The sequence below is a fragment of the Ranitomeya variabilis genome, chromosome 1 (genome assembly GCF_051348905.1).
Source record: "Ranitomeya variabilis isolate aRanVar5 chromosome 1, aRanVar5.hap1, whole genome shotgun sequence".
In the NCBI taxonomy this organism is placed as follows: Eukaryota; Metazoa; Chordata; class Amphibia; order Anura; family Dendrobatidae; genus Ranitomeya; species Ranitomeya variabilis.
Window position 1 is genome coordinate 266,096,494 of NC_135232.1, and position 19,334 is coordinate 266,115,827.

Sequence of the window (19,334 nt, forward strand, 5' to 3'; positions counted from 1 at the left end):
CCCACCAAATCGGAGGCCGAGAGTCCCCGCCCACCAAATCGGAGGCCGAGGGGCCCCGCCAACCAAATCGGAGGCCGAGGGGCCCCGCCAACCAAATCGGAGGCCAAGGAGCCCCGCCCACCAAATCGAAGGCCGAGCGGCCCCGCCCACCAAAGCGGAGGCTGAGGGGCCCCGCCCACCAAATCGGAGGCCGAGGGTCCCCACCCACCAAATCGGAGGCCGAGGGTCCCCGCCCACCAAATCGGAGGCCGAGGGTCCCCGCCCACCAAATTGGAGGCCGAGGGTCACCGCCCACCAAATCGGAGGCCGAGGGTCCCCGCCCACCAAATCGGAGGCCGAGGGTCCCCGCCCACCAAATCGGAGGCCGAGGGGCCCCACCAACCAAATCGGAGGCCGAGGGGCCCCACCCACCAAATCGGAGGCCGAGGGTCCCTGCCCACCAAATCGGAGGCCGAGGGGCCCCGCCAACCAAATCGGAGGCCAAGGGGCCCCGCCCACCAAATCGGAGGCCGAGGGGCCCCGCCCACCAAATCGGAGGCCGAAGGTCCCCGCCCACCAAATCGGAGGATAAGGGGCCCCGCCCACCAAATCGGAGGCCGAGGGGCCCCACCAACCAAATCGTAGGCCGAGGAGCCCCACCCACCAAATCGAAGGCCGAGCGGCCCCGCCCACCACAGCGGAGGCAGAGGGACCCCGCCCACCAAATCGGAGGCCGTGGGGCCCCGCCAACCAAAGCGGAGGCCGAGGGTCCCCGCCCACCAAATCGGAGGCAGAGGGACCCCGCCCACCAAATCGGAGGCCGAGGGTCCCCACCCACCAAATCGGAGGACGAGGGGCCCCACCAACCAAATCGGAGGCCTAGGAGCCCCGCCCACCAAAAGTAAGTGCGGCCCCAACAGTAAGTGCGCCCCCGGGTGCAAAAGTAAGTGCGCCCCCGGGTGCAAAAGTAAGTGCGCCCCCGGGTGCAAAAATAAGTGCGCCCCCGGGTGCAAAAGTAAGTGCGCCCCCGGGTGCAAAAGTAAGTGCGCCCCCGGGTGCAAAAGTAAGTGCGCCCCCGGGTGCAAAAGTAAGTGCGCCTCCGGGTGCAAAAGTAAGTGCGCCCCCGGGTGCAAAAGTAAGCGCGCCCCCGGCCCCGGGTGCAAAAGTAAGCGCACCCCCCAGTCCCGTGTGTGAAAAGTGCTGCTGTAAAGCTGGTAGCGCTGTTCAAGCACCATGTATTTCCTTCAGGAAATGCCCATCTAATATATAATTGCCTAGAATACTACTTCCTGCAATTTGTGCCAACTTCCGTGGCTTTGTCCGGAGCTAATGTCCGGAGATAATGTCCGGAGCTAATGTCCGGAGCTAATGTCCGGAGCTAATGTCCGGAGATAAGTGACGTCACCAGTGTCCTACACCCAGGCAGAGCACAGGGGCCCCAGGCAGCATATGGGGCCCCAGGCAGAGCACAGTGGCCCCAGGCAGAGCACAGGGGCCCCAGGCAGCATATGGGGCCCCAGGCAGAGCACAGTGGTCCCAGGCAGAGCACAGGGGCCCCAGGCAGCCTATGGGGCCCCAGGCAGAGCACAGTGGCCCCAGGCAGAGCACAGGGGCCCCAGGCAGCATATGGGGCCCCAGGCAGAGCACAGGGGCCCCAGGCAGCATATGGGGCCCCAGGCAGAGCACTGTGGCCCCAGGCAGAGCACAGGGGCCCCAGGCAGAACATGGGGCCCCAGGCAGAGCACAGGGGCCCCAGGCAGAGCACAGGGGCCCCAGGCAGCATATGGGGCCCCAGGCAGAGCACAGGGGCCCCAGGCAGAGCACAGGGGCCCCAGGCAGCATATGGGGCCCCAGGCAGAGCACAGGGGCCCCAGGCAGCATATGGGGCCCCAGGCAGAGCACAGTGGCCCCAGGCAGAGCACAGGGGCCCCAGGCAGAACATGGGGCTCCAGGCAGAGCACAGGGGCCCCAGGCAGAGCACAGGGGCCCCAGGCAGCATATGGGGCCCCAGACAGAGCACAGGGGCCCCAGGCAGCATATGGGGCCCCAGGCAGAGCACAGTGGCCCCAGGCAGTATATGGGGCCCCAGGCAGAGCACAGTGGCCCCAGGCAGAGCACAGGGGCCCCAGGCAGCATATGGGGCCCCAGGCAGAGCACAGTGGTCCCAGGCAGAGCACAGGGGCCCCAGGCAGCTTATGGGGCCCCAGGCAGAGCACAGTGGCCCCAGGCAGAACATGGGGCCCCAGGCAGAGCACAGTGGCCCCAGGCAGAGCACAGGGGCCCCAGGCAGAACATGGGGCCCCAGGCAGATCACAGGGGCCCCAGGCAGAGCACAGGGGCCCCAGGCAGCATATGGGGCCCCAGGCAGAGCACAGGGGCCCCAGGCAGCATATGGGGCCCCAGGCAGAGCACAGTGGCCCCAGGCAGAGCACAGGGGCCCCAGGCAGCATATGGGGCCCCAGGCAGAGCACAGTGGTCCCAGGCAGCATATGGGGCCCCAGGCAGAGCACAGTGGTCCCAGGCAGAGCACAGGGGCCCCAGGCAGCCTATGGGGCCCCAGGCAGAGCACAGGGGCCCCAGGCAGCATATGGGGCCCCAGGCAGAGCACAGGGGCCCCAGGCAGCATATGGGGCCCCAGGCAGAGCACAGGGGCCCCAGGCAGAGCACAGGGGCCCCAGGCAGCATATGGGGCCCCAGGCAGAGCACAGGAGCCCCAGGCAGCATATGGGGCCCCAGGTAGAGCACAGCGATATTTTGGACCACTGTGCGGTGTTTCAGACCCCCTGTGTGATGTCTGGGGCCCTGTTCTTAAGTATATTAAAGATTAAAGTAACGTATATTAAAGTATATTATAGATCAAATTTGACACGTTTATGAGCACCATTGAGTGATATACTCAAGAATGACATAGTTTTTCAACATTTTATGGTTTCAAACTGTAAACACTCAGAGTTTTTTTTACTTCAACCAGAAAACCTTAACGGTTCATAAAAAACTTGACTGTTCAGGATATGATAAAAGTCATAGTATTCTGAATCTTTAACTTATAAAGATACCTTTACATGGGGTGATTATTGGTTCCAGAGAGGCTTTCGGCCGATAATCGTACACATGGCTGGTGACAGGACAATACAATATAAACGTTCAAGGTAAACACTGATAACATTAAAATCTAATATATAATTGCCTAGAATACTACTTCCGGCAATTTGTGCCAACTTCCGTGGCTTTGTCCGGAGATAATGTCCAGAGATAAGTGACGTCACCAGCGTCCTACACCCGCTCAGGGTGGACAAAGATATATGCCTTCGTGGTGCGCGGCACTTTTCTGATTGGTTGCCGCCTGCCGCGAGCGACCAATCAGAAATGTGCCGTACTGTCAAGAATTGTCAAGAGCTGGTGAGTGCAGCCATTTTTTGTTCTTTCTTACTATTATTTATTAATTGTATTATTCTTACATTTGAATAAATAAAGTATATATGGATTCTAGACTCCCGATTCTTTAGAATCGGGCTGCCATCTAGTATATATATATATTTCTTTTTATGTTAATTTTTACTCTTAGTTTTCGAGTTAACTCAGAGAGCTTGACATTACTATACACTATAGTACCATTGTATCACAAATTATATTGAAAATCTCAGTCTCCTAAGGACCTTAGACTATGGCTGAGTATGAAGATGGCAGTGACAGGTGCCATACCTGTGATAGTGTCAAGGGGACGATGGTGCAGGTGAATAAAAGGAATCACAATTTAAATAAATACCTATGTTTGACCATACATTAGACAGGCTCTCATGAAAAGAGCAGAAACTTATAAAGATATCAGGAGTATAACAGCCAGAGTAAAATTGAGTAAATCTTTACTGAGAAAAATGAGAATAAAAACTTTGAATAAATAACAAATAAAAGGAGGATGTCAAACAGAGGCTTTAGACCACACAGGGAGCCCTCGACAAGGTGGTAATAATTACGATTAAGCCCAAAAGAGAAAATATATCTGTCTAAATCATTATATATATATCACAATGAATACAATGTTGAAGATTCTTCAGTAAGAGAAGAACCAAATGATAGTGTCATAAAAGGGTAAACTGTGGAAAAATCCTACAATAATCTGACATGGACACAATATGGACAGGTCGTTGCATGAAAATGATGAGCCAAGTGTCACAGGAAGATAAACTGTGGAAAAACCCTATAATAGTCCAATATTAACCATGACCATGACGATGCCGATAAAGTGACTAACGATAAAGTGCTGAATGGAATGAGTGGTAAAAGTAAGGTCAGAAGGTCAGAGAAGGAAACAACCTGCGTGGAATTCAAGCCAAGAGAACACCTCTGATGCGTGTTTCGTGTGCAGCTTTCTTCTTCTTTCACATATGTTTTAAATAATTTAATATTTTGGAAGACCAAACATAGTGATACTAACTATGTTTAATCGCTTGCCATTGCATTTTTTAAGGAAGCGTGTTGCACCCCAAAAACGGAATTCTATTGGAGCGCCCCCACACCGCCGCAGGGCCGAGGGGTACCCGGAGCCGGGCCTCTGGGTCTCAGTCCTGGGGTTGTCACGGTGGCTAGACCCGGTCCGTGGCCCTGTCTGTCAGTGGGGGACGTCCGGTGCAATAAGTGGTGTTGTAACGGTGCAGTTGTGAGGTGCAGATCGCGGTAAATAACGAGGACACCAGGTTGCAGTCTCTTTACCTCTTTACTGAAGATCTCTGAGTCCTCAATCCAGAATACGGCTCACCAGGCTACGCAAGTCCGGCCGGTCCAATGACACTTCCAGAGTTCTCTTCACAGGAGGAAATCTGTGCCTTCCCCCTAGCGCTATGTGTTGTAGTCCTTCCCTGCTGTGCTTACGGAAAGTACCCCACAACTGTTGTGTCTGTTTCTGATGTTCCCTCACAACTCGACTAGATGATGTTCTGCTAATCCTCCGTCCCTCCCTGAGGTTCGGGTAGGAACAGCACCCGTTTGACGGGTAGGCCTGGAGTTCTTCCGGGACCCTAGAGACGCCCCTCTCCCGCAATTGCCTCCCAAGACTTCATAGGTGATTTGAGTTAGACAGCCCGCCTGAGACTGACTGCCCTGCCGCTGTTTGGAGTATTGCTTGAAGCTGAATGTTATTCTACTCCCTCGGCGTTCCGGCCACCGGTAGTGCGCCTCAGTAGGATGTTGCTTCGGTCTTACAGCACGACTCCTACTGGTATTTCTCCTTTGCGTGATCCCGTTTCTCACTCAGCACAATCTATCTCGCTTCTAATCCTTTCTTGGGTCCCGCCGCTTCCCGGAGCTGGCGCGGACCCGTTACGTTCTTTTCAATGCCAAGCCTCTGTCAGGATCCCACCCCTGACAGAGACCCTACTGTCTCTTCCTCCACAACACCCTCTGCCACCAGGTGTTGCTTCGTCCAATCCAGTCAACTTTCTGATCTAACTTCCTGCCTGACCCCCAGTTTACCCACTATGGTGGGGAGTGGCCTAATGAATAGCACCCTTAGCTCCCCCCGGAGGCCCAGCTGTGAAATGTATTGGTGTCTGTGATACCTGATCAGATGAACTCCTTCAGTGCCATCGGACGCACCGCAGCTCCCCATAGTGGCGGAGCCACAGTACTGCAACGACCAGGACTCTGGGGCGCTGCACTATCACTTCACAATTTTCCTCTAAATGTTATTTACTGTATGGGTTAATATATATAATTTATATTTTTTTTTTCTATTTTGAACCAACTATGCTTTCATTTTTACTCTTTTTTTAACCTGAGAGGATTTGAACTTACTATATACTGTAGTACCATGGTATGGCAGTGTAGGAGGTGTAGCATTTCTATCCCTTTAATTGAGTAAACCCCTTTAAATGTAAATGTATTATGCTGCTGGATAATTTTTTGTAATGTAGGGCAAGTGTAGAACCTATCGTAGGACACTAGATGGGGCTCCACTTTGTACTTAGCTTGGTAGAAGGGGCTGTCTTTGATAAGTATAGTGTCTTTGCAGCGCCCCAGAGTCCTGGTCGTTGCAGTGATGTCGCTCTGCCACTAAGGGGAGTGATGTTACGTCTGATTGCACTAAAGGAGTTCACCTGACCAGGCAACACACACACACTGCACCTCACACTCCGGCCACCAGGGGGAGTGGTTCTATCTAGTAGGCCACTCCTCACGCTCTGGTAAAACTGGGGGTCGGACAGGAAGTCAGGGAGAACATAGCTGGGAAGAGCTAGAGAGAGGACCTGTCAGGGGTGGGATCCTGGCAGCGTCCTGGAAAGAGACAAGATCGTTACGGAGTTGTGCCTGTGCCTTACAGCGGCAGACTCCTAAGAAAGGACAAGAAGCGAGGTGTATTGTCGAGGAGTGAGGAAAGGAAATACAGCAAAAAGGAGACAATACCAGAAGGAGTCGTGCCCCAAGATCAGCAACATCCTTCTGAGGCGCGTAGCCGGTGGCCCGGAACGCCGAGAAAGTAAGAGACTCCACGCATTACTTTAGACCACAGCCGGACAGTTAACCATAGGTTGGCTGTCTCATCATTACACCTAACGAAGATAACGGAGGCAAACTGTGGGAGAGGGGCGTCCCTAGGATCCCTATAAAATAGCTCCAGGCCTACCCCGTCATACGGGTGCGTCCCATCCATATCATCTGGGGGACGGAGAGAAAGAGAGAGAGAAAGACCAGAAATATATACGACAGTTGTGAGGACTATCCCGTGGTGCTCAGCAGGGAAGTACTACAACACACAGAGGCGCTAGAAGGTAGACACTGATTTCCACCTGCAAAGGGAACTCTGGATGTGCCTTCGGACCGGCCGGTCTCAGCCAGCTCTGTTAACAGTACTCCAGATTGCGGACCCTAAAGCCTTCAGTAAAGAGGTAAAGAGACTGCTGCAACCCTGTGTCCTCATTATTCACCGCGATCTGCACCACGCACCACCACCTACACCTTTAATTGGACGCCCCTTAGCAGGGTCACGGACCGAGTCTAGCCACCGTGACAACCCCAGAACTGAGACAGAGAGGCCCGGTACCGAGTACCCCGCGGCCCTGCGTCTGAGGGCGCTCCATCTTCCTGTTTTAGAGTGAGTTAGAGCCTGGGAGCTGAACAGCTCAGGGGGGCCGCAGTGCCCAGATAGTCCTGTGGGGCTTAATGCCTGGGGCAGCACTAGGACAGCCCCGTAATGTTAAGTGAAGTGCCCAGCCATATATGGTCTGGACGAACAGAGGGAACAGCTGAGATTGCAGCGCTTTCCAGGGTTCAGAACAGGAGTCAAGAAGTGGTCCTAAATCAGTACAGGGACACAGGTTGCTCACCATGTGGCCACTTATTGCTTGGTCTGATGCCTGTTGTACTGGGGCGAAATGGACAGAGAAACACTCAGGTGTATTGAGCTCGCACAGGGAGGAAGCTACATTATCACAAGAGGCGGTAGGTCCCCGTAATGTACTGCAGGATGTAGAGGAAAGCGTAGGGAAAGCAAAGAATGCGAATTGTGTGGAACCTGATGCTAATGCTGTAACTGACTGGAATGTGCTGAGAAAATGTAATAGTAAAGTTTTATGTTTTAAGTTAGCAAAAGACTCTGTCTCTTGTTGTTCAACGGAAGCAGCGGAACCACAGCCAGCCCGATGGGACCCAGATGGTGCAGAGAGTGAAGAAAAAGGTATGCTGCAGAAGGGACAGTGTTTACATGTAATGGGAGGCCAGAGCTTGTGTGAACAATTAATCTCAGCCACGAATACGGCTTTGGCCCTTCATCTTACAGCAGCATATAGTGAAAATCGTGGTCTCTTATGTAGCTTTGACCTTGGCTGAGTACCAAGATGGCAGTGACAGGGGCCTTCAGCAGGTCCCTGGCTGTCATGGTAAACCATACCTGCAATAGTGTCAAGGGGAGGATGGAGACTGGTGCAAACAAAAGGAACCATGCCCTTAGATTGCTGCTGTCAGAGACTGACAGTGTCATCTAAATGCTTAACAGCAGTAAGTGGCTATTTAATTTAGGTGCCATCTGCTGCATGTGGAGTTGGTTCAGCTTCTGTGTTTAATCTATACACCTCGACTAGCTCAGTGACTGATATATCCATCATGGGGCATTAAGGGGTTAATAAGCCAGATTATTTGACATAAATTTTTCTAGTTTTCATAGTTCTTTATATTGAAAGAAAGATTTTATATTGTGGTATCTTTTTACAGCAATCCCAACAAAAACACTTACTGGTCGCCATCTTTCCCATTTTCCAGTGCCGTTCCAGTCCTCTTTTACCTCACACGACTTCAATTCCGACTTGACAGATCACACAGATTTATGCCACTTTTACAATGCCAGCCTATGGAGCTTTGTTCTAACACTCCTTAGGCTTGTAGTGTAAAAGCTACTCACAGTTCACCTGTAAACCCCTGCATGATCTGGCGAATCAAAATGGAAGTCACGTGAGTGAGAAGAAGCCCAGCGGAGTGCTGTAAATGGGGGAACATGGCGATCAATTGTACAATAATGCACCTACACTGCACTACACACATATTTAGAATGGTTTAGGTTTTTTTTTTGTTGGGAGTGCTTCTTTAAGGCAAGTCCAACAAGTATTGAACCATTTTTATAGCAAAGAACTATCAACAGAAACATACTTTTTATACATGCCCCAATATGTCCTAGTTCCTCATAACTTTGTCACAGTGTGCAGCCAACTTATAGTAGGGTGCCACACACCACAATAATAATGTGCTTCATCATCTAGCATAGATTGCTTAATGGTTAAATAACCAGTGTTTTTTGAGTTGTCTTTAGACCCGGAAAACCGGTCAGGGACTCCCGCTCCTTGGTGTTTCTTGCTGTCACTTTGATACGACAGAAGATATCGAGGACGGTTCCCTTCCTTCTGCTGATACCAGGACACCGTGCGATCACTTATACTAAATCCACTAACTGTACAGGAGATGGTGACTGAGTCCCCAGTGGAAACAGATTTAGATGTTGACTGCGTCACAGTGAACTGAGCAGCACAATCTGAAATGGAAGAAAAATGTGACATGAATAGATTTCTGCACACATCAATAAAACAATTATCATCCAGCTCGTCATGTCTTACAAGTGCAGAAAAAGACTGCTGTGAAGAATAACGCTGCCCAGGACATGTTGCTTGTGAGCACAGAGATCTTTGTTTTGTATTTTGTATTGTACATCCACTGCTTATTATAAAGGGAAGTGACTGAATAATAAGAATATGATGTAAATGTGATCAGATCTGATAGGAGGTTGCAGCATGTGGGCAGGAATAACCTGACAGCTATATGGCCACAGCCTGAATTATATTATAGAAATCAGCTGATATCTCATCATTCTGGTAAGTCATACTATATGACATTGCCAGCAGAAATAATTGATAAAGTTAATATTATTTTTTTATTATCGGTTTTCAAGACATATCAATATATCAATATCCATGAGAATGAGCACACACAAAAAAATGACACATTGATTAATTATTAACCGTTTAACCTTCACCACCTTGGGATTTTCTGTATTAGCGTTTTCATTTTTTGCTCCCCTTCCTCCCAAAGCCATAATGTTTTATTTTTACATCAATATGGCTATCTGAGGGCTTGTTCTTTGCGAGACAAGTTGTACTTTTGAACTACACCATTGATTTTACTATATAATGTACTGGAAAATGGGAAAAAAATTCCCAGTATGGTGAAATTGCAAGAAAAGTGCTATTCCACACTTTTGCAATTCACTCATTGCTGTTAACATGTTAAATGTCAGCGCTGAAATCTCATCTCTCAAAATCTTGATCTCGAGATCACCATCAGCTCATGCAACGCCCCCGACAGGGGCCATATTTCCGGAGACCAGCGCACGTGGAACCCTGGAAGTGCCGGGGCTCTGGCCTGTCGCAAAATGACGGCAGAGCCCCGGGCACCACCAGACACCCACGCAGCACAGCTGGGCACCCAGAGACACCCAGCAGCTGCACAAGAACCCCGCAGCAGCACAAGATCCCCGCAGCAGGGCGCCACACATCGGAGCCCCCACTCATCCCTGCCTGTGGCCTAGAGCATCACCCCACTCCTGCCTCCTCCAGCAGCGACCCTGGGACCCCGCTTCACTGCAGCCACCACCCCCGGTAAGCAATAAGATGCAAGGATTATAAGAAGTACCACCAATTTATTAAAAAATATTTTTTTCTTATTTTTCTCCTCAAAATTTGGGGTGCGTCTTATAATCCGGAGCGTCTTATAATCCGAAAAATACGGTATATACATATATATATATATATATATATATATATATATATATGTTTTGAAGAATATTTGGCTTTAAAACAATGTATATTACAATGCGATTTTAACATGAGTTTTTACATACAGAAAACTGCTGTATGTAAAGCTCATGTTAAAATCGCATTGCATACAGATTGCAAACGGATGTCATACAGATACATAGATGCGAGGAAATTGCATCATCGCATTGCAAACAGATTACACACAGATCACCATACGGAGAACATTGGTGCGATTCTCGGCCGTCAAAATCAGACCGTTTTTTTTTTCATACGCTGAGTGTGACTCCGGCCTTACACTTTTTGCCCCTTTGCACTTTATTCACTCTTTTGGGTAATTTTTTTTATTTATACTTAATTAAAGTTATTTTTTATAAATGTTATTTATAGTAAGCCCTGTTGTCCAGTTCACTATATGGAAAAATCAATAGTGTTGTTCAAAAGTACAACTCGTCCCGCAAAAAACAAGCCCTCACATGGCCATATTGATGGAAAAATAAAAAAGTTATGGTTCTAGGAAGAAGGGAAGCAAACAAAAGAAAACAAAATAATAGAAAAACCAAAGGTGGTAAAAGGGGTTAAGAAAATCTGTCAGCAGGGTTTTGCTACCCCATCTGAGTGCAGCTTGATGTAAAAAGAAAACCTAATTCCTGAAGTGTATCACTTACTGAGCTGCTTGCTTAGTTTTTTTTTTATAAAATCAGTATTTTATCTGCTATACATCTACCAGTTCTCTAAATGCTGAGCTCTGTACAACCCCACCCACATCACTGATTGGCTGTTTTCTATGTGCTCTGTATACAGACAAAAAGCTGCCAATCAGTGGATGAGGGGCGGGGTTATACAGAGCTCACAAACATGGAGGACTGCATGGCAGCAAGTTCACTAATTCTCCAGTGATAATCTCCTGTTGATAAAACATTGATTTTATGCTCCGGTATGCTGAGGGGTTTTGTTGGTAATTTTGTGGAAGGGCAGGGGCACTTAACTGCTGCATTGGGGCCTCTGTAAATGTAGCTCTTTTATTTGGGGTCCCTTCCAGCGCTGTAATATTCGTTTTTTTTAATTTGCCCGCCATACCTGTAGTCTGTGTCCGGGGGGAAAAGACATGCCCCCAGGACACAAATGCCTCCCAGCCATCACTTGGCCCCTCCGGGCGCCGCCTCCTGAACCTTCATTAACGTCTCCAGCGCCTGCGCTGTAAGTTCCCACCATGTGATGTGAGTTGAAGGGCAGCGCAAACTGCGCCTGCCTGAAAAAGGAACTTACAGCGCAGGCGCCGGGGACGTTAATGAAGGCACAGGAGCTGGCGCCCGGGGCACAGAGGGGCCGAGTGATGGCTGGGAGGCGTTTGAGTCCAGGGAGAAAAGACATGCCCCTGGACAGACTACAGGTATGGCGGGCAAATTAAAAAACAAATATTTCAGCGTTGGAAGGGACCCCAAATAAAAGAGCCACCTTGACAGATTGCAGCATTAGTGCTGCCAAAGGTGGCTCTTTTAGTTAAAAACGCCGGGGGGGGGGGGGGGGGGTTGGGGGGGTGACAGGTTAACTTTAAGCTCATCCACAATAGTTTTAAGAGATAAGATTATTCCTGCACTCTCTCTCCAAGCACTTGAATGTTGGTACTCACCCTTACCTTGTGGAACCAATGGAACAGGATGAACCAGAACCGTCTGGGTAGTGGTAAAAACGCCATCGTAGCGGGAATGAACTGGAGAAACTCTGGGAGATCTGCGATGACGTCTGAACCTATGGCGTGAATGCCTATGTGGACTCACTAATATATCTGACAACTCTTTTGTGTACAACGGTGAGTGTGAACGTAAAGATCTGGAATGAAGGCTCCTTCTGGAAGATCTGGAGTGGCGCAAAGAATGTCTGCTATGCTTGCTATGAGTCCTCCTGGGTTTCCGGGATGTACTTTTAGTAATTGCATGTGCACTTTCAATAACTGACTGTGTAGGAGGGGGACATTAGTGGAGACTGACTGTAGGTGGCCTATGGGAGAGAAGGGCTGCAGAAGGTTGTAATAAGGCAGCAGATTCCTCGGAGGAAGAGTTTCAGCTGGCCTGACCTCCCATACTTGAGACTGTGCTATAGAGTGTCAGGAGAGGGGGGATATTAACATAAGATGATGGTGCTGCGTTACCCCTAGAACAGGGAAGGGGTGCAGCAGCCACTGGAATTAACTGCCGGCAAGTGGGGTGGTTAAGTCAAAAGTGAGTGCACTCTTGCGTGTATGACTTGTGACATTACAGTGCAGGGACTCAAGTGTTACAGCAGGCGGATTCGCCGTGCTGGCCGTCAGCCCTGGGGGATGATGCTCAAGCCTCAGTAGGATGCATGTGAGCCTTGAGTCATCCACCCTCCTCATCCTTTGCCTTATCACTTCCGCTAGTTCATTGGCTATAGAAGAAGTCTCTCACCAGCAGACAAAATCCTCCAGGTCCAGGCCGTGAAGAAAGACCAGAAAAGGAAGGGTTTTACACTTATAAAGGGGAACAAATGTGGGGGTTGTCAGAGAGCAGGAATCATTAAGAAGAGGGAGGAGAACAGGAAATGGGAAGACAAATATTAATCCCCTATATCGGGACACAGCAGTCAGGGGAATAGCAAAAATGATTGGAATGCCCTGCATTCTGGAGAAGCTTACATGGTATCTTGTGTTTTAATTTCAAATACTTATATTTACTCCTAAATACTTCTGCCTTTTTTTTCTGGAATTCCTTTATCTAAAACCAGTGACATTTCCCTGGTATTTTTGTTATGAAGCAGCAGATATTGCTGACTTCTGATTCTCATGCTTGGCATAATGTTTGCTGGTGTGTTGCAGTTGTTCATTTCCTGTTTAATGTGTAAGAAGAGGAAAGTTGTTTTGTGTGAAATTCAAATAATCCACTGTGTTACCCATAAATCTGATCAAAGTATGCAGTGCAATAATAATCTGCATCATCTTCAGGTTGCACACGAGAGATCACCAAATGCCAGCGTCTGTTGGGTACGTCATCGGTCACTGAGAAGCGCTCGGGAATCCCTGGTCCTCTGCCTTGTGTGTCACCAGTTCTAAAGTGGTACACCATTCTCATAACATCATTCTTCTGCTGCAGCCAGATGACTCTGTAGATGTCAAAATTTTTCCCAGTGCTCAAAGTGCAAGGAATCTCAGTTTGTCCACCAACTGCAACCTCCTGAGAAGGCGTCTGGACAAGGACAGGTTGAAAAGCTCCATCTGTAGAACAAGATGTAATGACAAAAGGAAGAATACGTGAAATAAGTGAGTAGTGCTAACAGTGATTATGTAACCATAGTTATCAGTACACCTGACTCAAGGGCAGCACGGTAGCTCAGTGGTTAGCCTTGCAGTGCTGGGGTCCTGGGTTCAAATCCCACTAAGGACAAAATCTTCAAGGAATTTGTATGTTTACGTGATTTTCCTCTGGGTTCTCCGGTTTCCTCCCACAGTTTAAAGACATACTGATAGGGAATCTAGATTGTGAGCCCCAATGGGGACAGCACCAATAATGTCTGTAAAGCGCTATGGAATTAATGGCGCTATAGTGAGTAGAAAAAAATAAATAAATTTACTTATTCTAGTATCTGTGTATGTTACCCTTACAAGAGATATGTGTCACCAGCAATAGAAAGGTTGGAGCCCAGAGCATGGTGAGGAACATGAGAAATTCTGGTAAAGCTGTAAAAGTATCCTGAGGGGAACCCATCCTGATCAACTTATCTATCATTCATAATGCAAATGTCCTTCACACCAGTATGCAAATGCTACACTGTCAACTGAATGATCATATTCCTAACTCAAACATACTGTCAGACTGAAAATGTATATTTATTTAAGAGTTAGAAGGAATAAGACACTGCCAGAACCCAAAATAGCAGTTCCTCATTACCCGAACATTACATCTGATATCAGGAGACGCCCATGCATGTTAGATTGTCAACCATCATGCCAAAATCAATGCATATATCTAATGTTTTTATATGTTTTTAGCCACGTTTACTTACTTTAGCAGGTAGCATGGTAGCACAAGATCCATTGCTAACTATAAATTAAATAAATAAGACTTGGAGACTCAATAGAAGTACAATAGACTTAAAAATAGCCCATCATGATTTATTAAAAAATACCAATAAATAAATATTAATAAACAAAGAAATAGACCATATACATAACACCAAGCATATAAATAACCAAATAATAATAAGTGACCAAATCCACCCAGCATAGCTGGGCGATTATCCCTTTAAGGGTTCACTCACACTGCCATATAACACAGCCAAGTGATATCCCATGTTTTATTGGATAGCACTCTGCCTAATATTGTACTATGGGGCAGGGTAGATCTGCGATTATTTTCAAACACTGATTCAGCATGAGAAAACAATCTCAGCATTATGTGAGTGACTCCAATATTCAGACCATGCACACCCATACAAATCTATGGGTGAGTGTGAAACATCAGACTGCACTCAGATGTCAACCCCAGACACAGACATTGGAGAAGATCGAGAAAATAAGTTCTTCATCTTCTCCACACTTGTGTGGACAGGGCCGCCATCAGGGCATTACTGCCCTGACTGGCGTATGGGGCCCGATGACCCGAGGGAGTCCGCATCGGGCTCTCTCTCTTCTGGTCATCAGGCCCCAGCGGCAGGATTCTGCCGCTGCGGTAACTGAACCTGCATCCGAGACACAGGTTCAGTTAAACTATTGCTGTGCGGGCCCGCATGGCAATATTTAAAAGCTGCCAGCCAATCGGAGGCTGGCAGCGGACGTCAGTGCGCACATTGCCAGCGTATGACGTCATTGTCATTCACCGGCGAGTGCGCGCCTGGACTGCGCTGAGGGAACTTTGCCACAGGAGCGTGGCCCGGTAAGAAGAAAGATTTTTTTATTTTTAATGAAAGCGGCAAGCCCGGGGCAGAATAGGACACACAGGGGGCAGAATGGGACACACAGGGGGCCGAATGGGACACACAGGGGGCAGAATGGGAGACACGGGGGAACAATGAACATACAAGGGGAAGTATGGAGACACAGGGGGAAGTATGGAGACACAGGGGGAAGTATGGAGACACAGGGGAAAGTATGGAGACAGGGGGAAATATGGAGACACAGGAGGCAGAATGGGAGACACGGGGTCAGGATGGGAGACATGGGGGCAGGATGGGAGACATGGGGGACCAATGGAGACAAGGAGAAGTATGGAGACACGAGGAAGTATGGAGAAACAGAAATATAAAGACATAGGGAAATATGGAGACATGGGGAAATAAGAAGACACTGGGGGCAGGAGGGGAGACACGGGGGGAACAATGGAGACACGGGGAAGTATGGAGACATAGGGAAATATGGATATACAGGGAAATATGGAGACACGGGGAAATATGGAGACACGGGGCAGAATGTAGATACGGGGAAGAATGGAGACACAGGGGGAAGAATGTAGATACAGGGGGAAGAATGGAGACACGGGGAAGAATGGAGACATGGGGCACGATGGGAGACACGGGGGGCAGGATGGGAGACACGAGGCAGGATGGGAGACAGGGGAACAATGGACATACAGGGGAAGTATGAAGACATGGGGAAATATGGAGACACTGGAAAATATGGAGACATGGGGCAGAATGGGAGACACGGGGAACAATGGAGACACGGTGAAGTATGGAGACACGGGGAAGTATGGAGACACGGGGAAGTATGGAGACATGGAGAAATATGGAGACACAGAGGGCAGAATGGGAGACATGGGGGAACAATGGACATACAGGGGGAAGTATGGAGACACGGGGAAATGTGGAGACACAGGGAAATATGGAGACACAGGGGGCAGAATGGGAGACACGGGAGCAGGATTTGAGACACAGGGGGAACAATGGAAACAAGGGGAAGTATGGAGACACAGGGGGAAGTATGCAGACACGGGGAAGTAGACACGGGGAAGTATGGAGAAACAGAGAAATATAGAGACATAGGGAAATATGGAGACACAGGGAAATAAGAAGACACAGGGGGCATGATGGGAGACACGGGGGGAACAATGGAGACACAGGGGGAAGTATGGAAACATGGAGAAATATGGATACACAGGGAAATATGGAGACACGAAGAAATATGGAGATACAGGGGGCAGAATGTAGACACGGGGAGGAATGTAGATACAGGGTGAAGAATGGAGATACAGGGGGAAGAATGGAGACACGGGAAAGAATGGAGACATGGGGGCAGGATGGGAGACACGGGGCAGGATGGGAGACACAGGGGAACAATGGACATACAGGGAGAAATATGGAGACACAGGGAAATATGGAGACATGGGGCAGAATGGGAGACACGGTGGAACAATGGAGACACGGGGAAGTATGGAGACAAGGGTAAATATGGAGACATGGGGAAATATGGAGACACAGAGGGTAGAATGGGAGACATGGGGGAACAAAGGACATACAGGGGGAAGTATGGAGACATGGGGAAATATGGAGACACAGGGGACAGAATGGGAGACACGGGGGCAGAATTTGAGACACAGGGGGAACAATGGAAACACAGGGGGAAGTATGTAGACACGGGGAATTATGGAGTAACAGAAATATAGAGACATAGGGAAATATGGAGACATGGGGAAAAATGAAGACACAGGGGGCATGATGGGAGACATGGGGGAACAATGGAGACCCAGGGGGAAGTATGGAGACATGGGGAAATATGGAGACACAGGGAAATATGGAGACACAGGGGGCAGAATGGAGACACGGGGAAGAATGGAGACATAGGGCAGGATGGGAGACACAGGGGGCAGGATGGGAGACACGAGGCAGGATGGGAGGCACAGGAGGTGGGATGGGAGACTGTTATGATCCTTAGTGGCTGAGGATCACAGAATGAACTAGCTAAGTTACTGAACATAGAACGAGCTCTAGGGAGGTGGTAACTGGACTGACCGCAAAACCTGATCCTAACCAAACACACTGAAGGTAGCCGGTGAACGTGCCTAAATTCCTGGACATCTCGACGCAGCCTGAGAAACTTGCTACCCCTATAGAGAAAGTAAGACCTCACTTGCCTCAGAAAAATGACCCCAAAGATATAGTAAGCCCCCAACAAATATTAACGGTGAGGTAAGGGGAAAATACAAAACGTAGAAATGAAAACAGATTCAGCAAATGAGGCCCACTAATACTAGATAGCAGAAGACAGGCAGGGAACTGTGCGGTCAGTAAAAAACCCTATACAAAATATCCACGCTGAGAATACAAGAACCCCCACACCAACTAACGGTGTGAGGGGAGAAACTCAGCCCCCTAGAGCTACCAGCAAGCAAGGAAATCACATATTAGCAAGCTGGACAAGGACTAGTAAATAACCAAGAAACATATTGAACACTAATGAGCAAAAAATAACCAAACAGAAAACTTAGCTTCTCTTGGAGAGACTGATAGCGAAGGAATTCAGGAGGATCAAGATAGCACTGAATACATCGACAGCAGGCAAACACTGAAAGTCCAGGTGAGCTAAATAGGAAAACGAGACAGCTGATCCGCCTCAGACCTGCAGAAAGACACAAAGAGCCACCAGAGGGATCCCAAAGACAGCACTCACACAGTACCACTTGTGACCACAAGAGGGAGCCCAAAAATTCACAACAGTACGCCCCCTTGAGGAGGGGTCACCGAACCCTCATCAAAACCCCCAGGGCGATCAGGATGAGCCACATGGAAGGCATGAACCAAATCGGCCGCATGAACATCAGAGGCGACAACCCAGGAATTATCCTCCTGACCATAGCCCTTCCACTTAACCAAATACTGAAGCCTCCGTCTAGAAATACGAGAATCCAAGATCTTCTCCACCACGTACTCCAATTCGCCCTCAGCCAGCACCGGGGCAGGGGGCTCAACAGAAGGAACCACAGGCACCACAGGCACCACATACCTCCGCAACAAAGACCTATGGAACACGTTATGAATGGCAAACGACGCTGGGAGGTCCAAACGAAATGACACCGGGTTAAGGATTTCCAAAATCTTATAAGGACCGATGAAGCGAGGCTTGAACTTAGGAGAGGAGACCTTCATAGGAACATACCGAGAAGACAGCCATACCAAATCCCCAACACGAAGTCGGGGACCCACACCGCGACGGCGGTTGGCAAAGCGCTGAGCCTTCTCCTGTGACAACTTCAAATTGTCCACCACATGGTTCCAAATCTGCTGCAACCTATCCACCACAGAATCCACCCCAGGACAGTCAGAAGGCTCAACCTGACCCGAGGAAAAACGAGGATGGAAACCAGAATTGCAGAAAAAAGGCGAAACCAAAGTAGCAGAACTAGCCCGATTATTAAGGGCAAACTCGGCCAATGGCAAAAAAGTCACCCAATCATCCTGATCAGCAGAAACAAAACATCTTAAATAAGTTTCCAAGGTCTGATTAGTTCGCTCGGTTCGGCCATTCGTCTGAGGATGGAAGGCCAACGAAAAAGACAAATCGATGCCCATCTTAGCACAAAAGATCCGCCAAAATCTGGACACAAACTGGGATCCTCTGTCAGACACAATATTTTCAGGGATGCCATGCAAGCGAACCACATTCTGAAAAAATAGAGGAACCAAATTGGAGGAGGAAGGCAACTTAGGCAAGGGCACCAAATGGACCATTTTGGAAAAACGATCTCACACCACCCAGATGACAGACATTCTCTGAGAGACTGGAAGATCCAAAATAAAATCCATGGAAATGTGCGTCCAAGGCCTCTTCGGGACAGGCAAAGGCAAAAGCAAACCGCTGGCACGAGAACAGCAAGGCTTAGCCCGAGCACAAATCCCACAGGACTGCACAAAGGAACGCACATCCCGCAACAAGGAAGGCCACCAGAAGGACCTAGCCACCAAATCTCTGGTACCAAAAATCCCAGGATGGCCTGCCAACACCGAAGAATGAACCTCGGAAATAACTCTGCTGGTCCATCTATCTGGGACAAACAGTCTCTCTGGTGGGCAACGGTCAGGTCTATCCGCCTGAAATTTCTGCAGCACTCGTCGCAAATC

At 49.0% G+C, this 19,334-nt stretch overlaps 2 protein-coding genes and 1 gene segment (V, D, J or C); all 3 read right to left on the reverse strand.

Annotated features, from left to right (window-relative positions):
- LOC143793623 (immunoglobulin lambda-1 light chain-like) overlaps positions 1-13,990 on the reverse strand; it is a 57,329-nt gene extending 43,339 nt beyond the window's left edge. The window contains exons 1-2 of the mRNA XM_077280684.1: positions 13,888-13,990; positions 13,176-13,500 (exon numbers count right to left, since the gene is read on the reverse strand). Of these exons, the coding sequence (XP_077136799.1) occupies positions 13,176-13,500; positions 13,888-13,990 (428 nt within the window). The remainder of the gene's footprint in view (positions 1-13,175; positions 13,501-13,887) is intronic.
- Positions 1-19,334, reverse strand: part of LOC143814408 (immunoglobulin lambda-1 light chain-like) — a 944,139-nt gene that overhangs the window by 60,520 nt on the left and 864,285 nt on the right. The gene's annotated exons all lie outside the window — the stretch shown is intronic.
- The window catches only part of LOC143814424 (immunoglobulin lambda variable 5-37-like), a 108,381-nt gene that overhangs the window by 54,730 nt on the left and 34,317 nt on the right, over positions 1-19,334 (reverse strand).